Source organism: Corapipo altera, unplaced genomic scaffold (assembly GCF_003945725.1).
Source record: "Corapipo altera isolate COAL_440 unplaced genomic scaffold, ASM394572v1 56, whole genome shotgun sequence".
Lineage (NCBI taxonomy): Eukaryota > Metazoa > Chordata > Aves > Passeriformes > Pipridae > Corapipo > Corapipo altera.
Window position 1 is genome coordinate 6,803,444 of NW_020884896.1, and position 10,713 is coordinate 6,814,156.

The window sequence follows — 10,713 nt, forward strand, 5'->3', positions numbered from 1 at the left end:
CAGCACATTGTTCTTCCCACCTGGTTTCATTGTTGGAGTTGTTTTCCAATTCTGTCTTGGGCCTACCCAGGAACAAGCAGGTCAACATAATCACTTTGTTTTGAGAAAGAAATGTAGAAATAAGACTTCTATGAATTAATTAAGGGGGACAGTTAATTGAAAATTCTCTGTATTTTTGGGAACATTGACTGTAACTGGTCTTCTTACCATTGTAAAGCCTTGGGCAGCACAGCTCTCCCCAGACAGCTGCCATTAAGAGAGATGCTTAAATGTTGGGATGGCTTCATAGATACCGTGGAGAGTGGATTGCAATGTTCTGGAAAACCACCCTGTTCACCACAATAGACACAGAGAATCAAAAGCATCTCTAGCAGCCACAGCTGCTGTATTTTGGTCACAGCTACTACATTTTATAAAAAGGCAATTATGGATACAGATAGCTACTCTCATAAAAATTGTAAATGCTGGATGGGATCCCAAGAGACTACCTACTTCACCTTCCTGTCCTGAAAAAGCTCTAATGATGGACATGCCATAGTCTCTCTGGGAAGTCTGATTGCTTTACAGTGCTTCACTATCTACATAATGTCTAGCCTGAATACCTTAGGAGTGCGAATCCATGATTTCTCATCTTATATAGAACATTCATGAAGAACAGATTATTTCTTTACTCCTTTTAGCAGCAGAAAAATGTTGCTATCTAAAAATCATAGAATCTTACAACATTTTAGGTCAGAAGGGACCCCAGGGAATTACCTAACCCAACCTCCTGCTCAAAGCAGGGCTAACTTCCAAGGTAGCACAAGACTATGTCCCATCAAGTTTTGAGTGTTTCCAGGGACAGAGATACCACAGTGGCTCCAGGCTCCTGTTCCAGTCCTTAACCAGCCTCATATAACCCTGGATTGGCCCAGTCTTGTCATAACAGGATGGTATTGTTGATTTATGATCATCTGGTGACTTCCAGCAATTCCCAGGCCTTTTTCTGTAGGACAGCTGTATTTCTAATTGAACAGACTAATTCCCTGTCCTGTATTTGGGTAGCTGATTATCTCTACTTAAGTGCTGCGTTTTGCATTTGATCACATTGAATACCATCCCATTTACTTCTGATCCTATTTCCAGTTTGGCAAGACCATTTTGAATTACAAACCTTTAGCATACTAGCAGCCTTTCCTGGCATGATGTTGCCTGTACATTCCATGGTAAAACTCTCTTCCAAAAATAAAATATTCTCTTTCCTTTTGAGGGTGGACATATAGGTTCATTTATTTGCACCTCTGTCAGAGCGATGACAGAAGTGCAGAGAAAGCTTCAGTCTGCCTTGGACTTTGCTAATAATGGACTCTGTAAAGATAAAAAAGCAAATGGAACTGATTCAAGATCTATTTAAAGGTGATTCCAGTGTGTTCAGCATGTTTGAGATCAAGCATGAGACAAGTTAGCAGCAGAGACAATTGATCTGGAGGATTTAGAGAGAGAAAGAATGTTTAAATTGATTTATTTAGAATTATTTAGTTTTTCAAAATTATGATTTGAAAGCTGGCTCTTGGTGGGAACTCTTTGCACACAATGAGCATGTTTGGCCTTGAGCACATGTATCTGGTTTTAGTTAAGCCAGGCTGGCCACACTCGTTCCACTCTGCACATGATCTCATTCCATGCTCCTTGTCATGGTATCTGCACACCATCCAGCAATATATTAACAGCGTGAGTAACGTGTCTTATGTTGATTATTCTGTCACCAAGGGAGAAATGTGTCTTGTCTGGTAGGGAATTCAGATTGTTTTAAACAAAGCTCTATACTTATGCTGGAGAAAAGTCAAGAGCTGCGCCTTGTATTAGGAGAAAGAATTGGCAAGGTATCTTCTGGCCCTTGGGTCTTGGGTAAGGCCATTTTGGGACTCAGACCAGCTCCAACCAGAGAAAACTGTGGTTGCTACACTGATGAGCTCTCCTTGCACTGTGGAAAGGCCATTTGCCCTGCTGCCAGCATGCTTCATCAGCTCATACTCTGTGATACTTGGGGCACCTCCAAATTCTCCTATTAGTCCAGGAAGAGAAACGCTCCTAACAGTCTTTATTTTGCCTTTAATGAAATGACCAGGTTGGTGCTAGAAATGCAATGTGCTGTGTGTCAGCTGAGTGGAACAAATGTCTCCAGGCTGCAGGGAGGAGAGGGAAGGCTTGAAAAACTTGTTCAGCTGCTCAATGTTCATATTTGTTGTGTGTGCAGTGAACTAGCTGAACCCTGTGCCCCTGCTGGGCCTGTTTTCAGTGTGTTTTACCACAGGGCAAGTTTTCTGCTAAGGTCATCTGTCAGACTGGAGGGGAAGGGCTATTGCTAGTGGTTGTCATTAGAGGCTGCATCATTCTCTTTGCATATTTACTGAGCTAAACTCCAGCCTCAGCTTCCATCTGTGTGGTAAAGGAGGTACCTCTTCACAGTATCTCAAGTGTGAGAGCTCCAAAGCCCTTTAGGAGTCTAATTTAATTTCAGCTTCTGCCTGGAAGTAGAGCACTCCTTTTTTGGAGAGGGGTAAAACTGAGGAATTGAAGGCTAAGTCTAATTGCTTCCTCGCTAATACATAGTCCTCCGAACAGATTTTGAGTCAAACATCACCCCTCCTCAGTCCTTGTGCTCCACTTTACTGCTCAGTCTTGTTCTGCTGAAAAGGGCTGGAGAACTCTGCTTTTGCTGTTTTGCACAATCCACAGCTGCCTCTTGTAGTCCCTGCTTCTCAGATTTGGTCTTTCTTGGCTCAGTAGTCTCCCTACAAATAAGAACTGAAGGACCTTTCTGGTGCATGGGGTTTTCCTGACCTCCCACTGCTGCTTTTTCCCTGGAGAGTAGCCTCCAACTCATTGAGGACACTGTGGATCCCAAACCTCTGTGTCTCTGCCTCCTTATATGGTAACATGAAGAAGTGTGAGCATTCTAGTTCTGATTTGGAGTTACCCTGGTTGTCTTCTCAGCTGGGGAACTAGAAACTTTAAAACCATAGGCAAGCTAGTTCTTACCATCAGGAAACCATCCTTTGGTTCATGCACATTTGCTGCTGTCTCACCACTTGCTTAGCAAAGACCAGGCTGCATCAATAACAATGAAAATCCCCTACAAATACTTTGCAGCAGGTAGAGTGTTAAGCATTCCCAATATTTTTCCCTTCTGGAAGGGCTTTAAGATATTTGTTGTTATAACAGCAGAATAAAGAGCCTGAGACTGAGGGAGGGTGGCAGACAGGTTGTAGAATAGAGCTGGCTTTTCTGGCAGACAGCACACTACCATGGAGGTGATGGTGAACAGTGAGAGCAGAAGATAATGGAGCTGGGTACATCTAGGATAGGCTTGAAGAGGCTCTGCACTCTTGAGCCATCACATCCAGACCTGCAGGGAGTGGAGAAAACATTCCTGAATGGGGGGAGAGGTTTCCTTCATCCCAGAGCCAAATGCATTTTGGTGACTTATCCCTGCCTCTGACAGAAGGCAGCCTACCAAAGAAGCAGAGCAGTGAACATAGCTAAGGTTTCCTGATTGCCAAACCCTCATGTTTGTCTCTGGAAAGTCCTTGAGTGACTGTGTGTATTTATCAGAGCCTGGAATGATGCAGTTTTGCACTAGGTTAGCAAAGAATGCTTTGACAAGGCAATGCTTTGACACTTCTTGTGCCAGAATCCTGCCCACCCTTCTGCAGGCTATGTCCTCTACTGCTACAAACCCATGGCTGACTATAGTGCTAAGGGCACATATGAGCCGGAAACCACATGGGAAATAACTGCACTAAATGACTTGGGACACATTTAAGGGCAGAAACAAAGGATTATGATGGTTAAGAGAGCTCCAGTAAATTTCAGCAGTTGTGGGAGTTTGATGTCTGTTCAGGACCAGCTGCTAGCATTAAAAAAGGCATATGAGGATTCTCGTGCTGATGAGACTAATCCTGACAAACACTGAGAGCTGCACCCCCTGCCACATATCCCCAGTGCCCTGTCAGCCTCAATTTTTAAAAATAACTGTAGGTTTCTTTTCTCATGGTGCAGGTTCCACCATATTAGCAGAGCGGCTGGGATTGTCCACACCAAGCTCGCCCACATCAACACCGAGTTCCCCCACCGTCCTCTGCAGTGGTGTCTCTGGTCCCTTATTGTCTACATGTGGCTCTGGCCCCCTCTGCAGCTCTATCAGTGGTAAGTGTGGTGGGATCCCCTGCTGCCTGTTCTTTGCCTCCCCCCTGCCTCCTTTCACAGTCTCACACTTGTCTCCCAGGATTCTAAAACCACAATAATCAACAGACTATTATTATTATTATTATCCTGTCAGCTCCCCTGGGGAGGAAGGGAGAGCCTCTGCAAAGGCTATTTTCAGTCTGTTTTACGTGGAAGCTGCTTAGATGCCTAGACAGCAGTATTTCTCCAACCCTTTTCATCATGAAAGGTCCCAAGGGAAGCAGTGGATTTTCTGCTACATGCATGGTCCTGTGACGCAGAACTTCTTCTGGAGAGCTGTATGGCAGTGACATGTCGCTAGCTTAGACTGGAGCTAAGGGTCTGTCTACAGCTGTGCCTTCTCTCTCCACATACCTTCAGTACCCTCTTCAGCAAGATGCAGTGTTGCTATTTCTAACATGCCAATGAAGTACAGTGATATTTAGATAAATGTACATGCAGTACAAAAGGATAGGCTGTTCTGCAGCGCTTTTAAAACTCCCAGGCACCTGCATGATCCCAAGGCATTGATGGGGGGGATATATAACACCTGTCTCTTGGTTTGCTCTGCGTGGGCAGCAGAGCCCAGTAGATGTTGCCTTTCTGCTGCCTTGAGCATTGGCATGTAAACCAGGACTCAGTGAGTGGGACAGTAGGTCACAGGAAGGAACCATGGTCCTGGAGCATCCATTTCTGCTAGGACATGCTTCTCTACAGCTGGCTTCAGGGCAGAAATTACCTTGGGATGTCAGGAAGCAATGTGAGTGACCCTGTTTTTTGTGTTACAGGCACAGCTCCCAACTCTCCAAGCAGCTTGCCTGAGTCACCCATTTCCCCATCCGTCTCAGGGCCCTGGGGAGATGAATGCACCATCTGCTATGAGAACATGGTAGACACAGTCATTTACTCCTGTGGACACATGTGTCTCTGCTATTCATGTGGGCTGAAGCTCAAGAAGATGGCCAATGCTTGCTGCCCCATTTGCAGACGGGCCATCAAAGATATCATCAAAACATACCGCAGCACTTAGAGCAACAGCAGATGCCGTGGTGGGGACTGGGCAGGGTAGGGAGGAGGCCGTGAAACAACACAGGTCTTGGTCTCTATTTGTCATCCAGGAGATTCAAAAACTGTCACTCATCATCACCCTGATCCCCTCTTCCATGGACAAGCTTAGATGCTGCTCTTATACCCTCCAAGCAAGCCCTGGGGCTGAACCTCCAGTGTGTCAGGGAAGTTGTGATGAACTACTCTCCCTTGTGGATTTTCAACTTTATCTCAAAAAAAGCCAGCTGGTGCAATCATCCCTTTTCTTCACCATGCACAGCACAGGGGAGTCTCCACTGTATAGCAGCATGTGGTAAAAGGTTCAGTGCTACACATCTCCTTCTAGAGGCACCCCATGTGCAGAGACAGCAGAAGAGAAGAAACAAGCAACATGTTTCTGTGTACAGCCAGCCTGACCATCGGAGGCTCCTTAGGAAGGACGGAGCAAGGCAAGCTTTGAAACAGTGAGGGAGGTGCAGTGAGCACACTCACAGAAGAAAGGCTGTGCAGAAAAGAACCCAAGATTTTTGAAGCAAAGCCCACCTCATGCCCACAGACGGAAGAGCAGCCCCATGGCAGCCCCTTGAGGGCTGTCCCCACCTCCTCCCTGACAGAGGCATTCGTGGTAGGTTTGGCAAACCAATAATGGCAACAGCCTTGCTCCCTCCCAGCAGCATCCAGCCATCTCCTATCACCATCCCCTCGCATGATGAGTGGCTCTCAAACCCCACCACTACCAATTTGTGTGCAGTCTCCACACAGCACAAGGGATTCAGCAGCATCTCTGTTCCCACGGGCCTGTGGGAGAGGGAGACGTATCTCCCTCACCTTTTCTCCCACTACCATCCAGACAGCACTTGTGAGGAAAACCTCCAACCTCACCCCAGAAGAATGTATAAACCCACATCTGTGGGTTTCCTTTACTGGTAACTTTATCACTGTGCTTTAAGACAAAACCATCCAGGTGATACTCAGCCCTTCAGCAGGTGGTACTCAGCCACACCGGCAGGACATGGCTGTCCTTATGTAAAACAACTTGAGGGGTTTGGTTTGCTTTGGTTTATTAAAACAAATGCCCTTCCCTCCTCCAGTTGGGAACATCCTGTCCCCAGCAGGGAGAACGGCAGCCCCCATGGTTTCTGTGTAAACAGCTGCTTGCTCTGCCATGGCTGTGGGCCTGACCCACCTGAGCTGGGTGGCTTGGCAGCATTAGGAGCTGCCTGTGTCCCCTCCTGACCCATCCTGCTGCCTTCCAGGGCTGCAGAGGAGGGAGAGACTGTGTCTGGGTCCTGAGGGGAGATCAGGGCTGGAGCACCACAGCAGTGGAGTTTGTCCCACCATGTTGCCCATCTGGCCAGACCAGGGAAGGCCATGGAGTTGCACCCTTCCTGCTGAGTTTTTCCTTGCACACCAGCATATGGCCATTGATGGGACAGAGGGGAACAGCATGGTGGAGGGATAAGAGCATCTAACATACACAGTTGCTTGCTGCAGGGGACATCATGTCCCACATAGCAGGAGGTGGGTGAAAGAACACTGGCAGAGGCTGCTCCTAAAACTGCCTGGAAAACACGTCCTTGTTCTGTCTTCTTGAGGAGATGAAAAAAGAGACTACTTGCCGAGGAGCACATTGTAGAGCTTTTCTCTGAAGGTGCCACCATCACTGCAGCCTACCAGGGGGTCTGCAGCTGCCCCCAGCCCGCCCAGCGGGCAGCACTAACTTGAACACTGATACTCTGGGTTACAGGGATTTGTGTTATTCCTTTGCATACCTCTGATGTACAACCCCAACCCAGCCCTGTCCCCTGGACTAGCTGTCGAAAGCTCCAGAGCATCATGGCTCTCATGCAGGAAAGCCAGTTGGCACAAGTGGGGGGGAAGTCAGAGCAGCCATGCCAGGAGCAGGGCTGGTCCGCAGGCAGCCAGCCAGCCTCCAGCTTGCCTGGGGACAGAGCTGTGACTGGTGCACACAGGAAGCCTGTTTCAGTAGTTACACAAACTCCAATGCAAGGATTTCAGAAAGGAAGAACCCAAGGGGCAGGAAGGTGTTGATTAAATAGTGGATGTGGGGAAATGTGCAATAAGCAGCCTTCACCGCACCAGTGGGACCAGTTTCCCTTTGTGTAGGGCAAGCCAAGGGGTAAACTATTTTTCAAGAAAGTCCATCCATGAGTGCCAGTGCAGTGGTGTGAATTCCCTTTTCACCTTTTGAATTGAGAGTGTTTTAATATATTAACTGTGTTTGTTTTACTGTGGACCAAACTCTAGGAGTTAGTAGAAGCTGAAAGCTCTCCCAGCATCTGAGCTCAAAAATTGGGGTTAAGTCCTGCTCCCACATCAGCTGGCCTCCAGCTGTTAAGTAGGAAGGAGAACAAAGCTCTCTCCAGGGAGAAAAAAAACCCAACAAAACAACCAGCAAACTCAGTAAAAGTAACAACAATCCTAATCTTTTGTTTTGTTTGACTGGTGTAGGTTCCCATGTACCTCTGTGTTCTTGTGTCATTTGCATTTCATTGCTTTACTTTAAGATGTTTTGTGTTCTGTTTAAAGAGAAGAATAACTCATTGTGAAAAATTGGATAACTGTGATCGTGAATAAAGTTGATTTAGATATCCTGCAGCAGCATGGGTGACTGAGTACTTACCACTTCCACCAGCACAGCAAAACATGATGAGTAGCACAGTCAGAGGCTGAGGGAAGAGCAAAGGTGGCATGAGAAGCTCTTCCTTAGAGGGAGCTGGGTAGAGAGATCTCAGGCTTTCCCTTAGTGCTTGAGGATGAGAGGGCATTGGAAAATGGATAATGAATATCCCCTTGATGGACACCATACAAATGTAAGGAATAAAGGAATCCACAGAAGTCGAAGTGAGGGCTAACAGCATTCCTGAAAGCTTAAGCCCCACGCTCCTGAGCCTCTTCATTGCCTCCCCAGAGAGAAGCCAAAGCTTCTCTACTCCTACTGCCTTGTTTAAAGTCTCTCCTGAGTGCCTGTAACAAAAAAATACCACCTTTCACCAACACAAGAAAAACCATGTTGTGAGGAAACCCAGAACATGCTCAGCCTTATAGGAGCCAGGTAAGATGGCTGAAGACGAGGCAGAGCAGTAGCATCCCTGCCCTGAACATGTTGAGAAGGCCCACTGACAATCTGTGGTCTGGCCAAGGGAGATACTGAGGTAAGATGCAGATGTTTCCTGAGCATGTAAGCAAGGGACACAAGGACCCAAAGGGAATTTGGGTTCTCCAAAGGTGATGTCAGTTCCCTCAAAACCCAGTAGCTCCTCTGCTGCAGGTATCTGCTCAGGAGCACACCTACAACACAGCCATGTGAGATTTTCCCCTCATCCTTTTGTTTCACTATTCAGCAGATGAGAGACTAGCTGGATCAGTCTCGTCACAGGACATATTTGAGTTCGCATCTTCTCCCTTAGAGTGGGTGCTCCATCTGCCAAGGGATAGAGACATCCCAGGAGAGTTGTCCTCAGCCTCTCCAGCGGAAACCATTCCCATCTAATACTTCCCCAGTGGCCTAAAACACTCCAGGCTGGGTAAAGCAAAACCACTTCTACAACCCAGCTTTCTCCAACACCAGCCTGAGGAGATCCTAGCTGCAAGACTGCATACACATGTGCTGCCCTCCAAGAGCTGTTCCCAGCTCTTGCTTTCCCGTGGACAGGAGGACCTCTAGTGGGTCTAGAAAGGCTTGTCATCCCCTCAGGAGCAAGGGACAGACTTGCACAACATAGATTGCCCCTAGAAAAGGGGACACTGACCTGCCAGATATCCTGTGCCCAAGCACTGCCAGAGATTAAGGCAAGTGAAGAGCTAACACTGAGTCAAACTCAAATCTTGCCTTCCCCTGGCATCAGCAAGAACCATGGCAGGTCCCCCAAGTTTCTCCTCTGACAGCCTCAGTCTGTGCATTCCCTCCTGCAGCTGCTACATTCAACAGCCCCAGAGAGCTCTGCATCCTCATCTACTGAGCATCGCTGGAGTCACCCTGCCCTGACCTCCCTCCCCAGGTCATCACCTTCACCTTACCAAATCCAAACCAGAGTTGCAATTTCACCATTGCTTCCAAACTATTCTCCACCAAGACCAACTATGGTGCAGCACTGACCTTCCCCAGCGACAGGGTATCCTCAGCACCGCAGCCCGACCACTGCTTCAGGCAGGGCCATCTCCGGGGTATCCCGGCCGCGGGCTCTGAGTCCATGGAGGGGCGAGGAGGAGGTGGAGGAACATGAGGGAGGATGCTCCGAAAGTGGTCCAGGAGCTGCAGCGCTGGTCCAGCATCGCCACCTGGTGCTCAGTGCCCGGCCCGGCACAGAGCTCCTTCTGAGATCGATTTACTCCTTTTCACAAACATTACAAATATATGTAAGCAGGACCAGAAAATTTTAGTCTCGAGTGCAGCACAACTCTGGTAGGAGCTCTCAGAAAAAATTGGGCAAGAGGGGAGCAATTAACAGTGAGTTACAGAGCACAAGGGGATACATTAGTATATGGTGATTGTACCAGCACAGAAAAACCCTTTCAAACCCAAGCTGGCTGGCTCACTCGGCACAACGGGAAGAGAGGGCACAGTTCTCAGGCACATTTGCCACTAAGTTTGTACCTTAAAATACCCAGGACCGTGTGTTGTGTCAAATCTAATTTCTGGCATCCTTCAGAGAGTTGGGGTGCCTGAACGAGACTCCTTGTGCAGCATCCACCTACTTGACAGCATGGAGAAACATCTCCTACAATCAAGTTGGGAACTGAAGTGCTAAAAAAATAACCCTGCTTCTTCTCTATTACTACATACCTTGTTATAACCATATCTCTTCATTATATCCCCTAATCCACTGCCTTCAGCATCCCCAAGAGACATCCTACATAAGGAGAGGGGATCCATTACCAGAAAACTCAGTTTTACCTGTCTGCGGCTTCACACAGGAAAGAACTTCTACTTATTGAGCTATTTGGGCCTCTGACCTTCAAAGCCGGGTAAGAGGAGTCAGCAGTGCCCAGCAACCTTGCAGGATCACACCTTAATATCCCATGTTCAAGCGTCGTTTGCTCTGCAGCCTGCACACAGGGGTAAGGGCTCATCCCACTTTGCAGAGCAAGCCATTTATCACAGAACCAAAGGACCACATTTGTAAAAGTACACTTCTCTTCTTATTTTGGATCTGATGCCATATCCTTCTCCAAAAAAACATCCTGGCCAAATACCTAACAAACTTGCTCAACAGAGACAAAAAGTTCTTCATGTTTGAGGGCTGAGGTGACCAGTCCATAAACTTTGTAGAATAGAAAAGAGACAAAAATACAGCATACAGTAACAACTCAGGGCCTGGGAACAAGACAAGTTCCATTATCCATTTAGCCTAAGCTGAAATTTGCAATTGCACAAACACATAAATTGTAAGGTATTCTGGGAAAGATAAATTCAGTGGTTTGACAAACACAAGTGGA

The 10,713-nt window shown here is 47.3% G+C and overlaps 1 protein-coding gene across 6 annotated transcripts in view; it reads left to right on the top strand.

Moving 5' to 3' along the window:
* NEURL1 (neuralized E3 ubiquitin protein ligase 1) overlaps positions 1 to 7,872 on the top strand; it is a 152,507-nt gene extending 144,635 nt beyond the window's left edge. For 5 of the 6 annotated variants that reach the window (XM_027648190.1, XM_027648191.1, XM_027648192.1 and 2 more), the window contains 2 exons: positions 4,042 to 4,188; positions 4,995 to 5,442. In XM_027648190.1, the coding sequence (XP_027503991.1) occupies positions 4,042 to 4,188; positions 4,995 to 5,236 (389 nt within the window). In that variant the 3' untranslated portion in view covers positions 5,237 to 5,442. Of the gene's footprint in view, positions 1 to 4,041; positions 4,189 to 4,994 lie in introns of all 6 variants that reach the window. The other variant, XM_027648187.1, reaches the window with a different exon arrangement.
* The last annotated feature ends 2,841 nt before the right edge of the window (positions 7,873 to 10,713 follow it).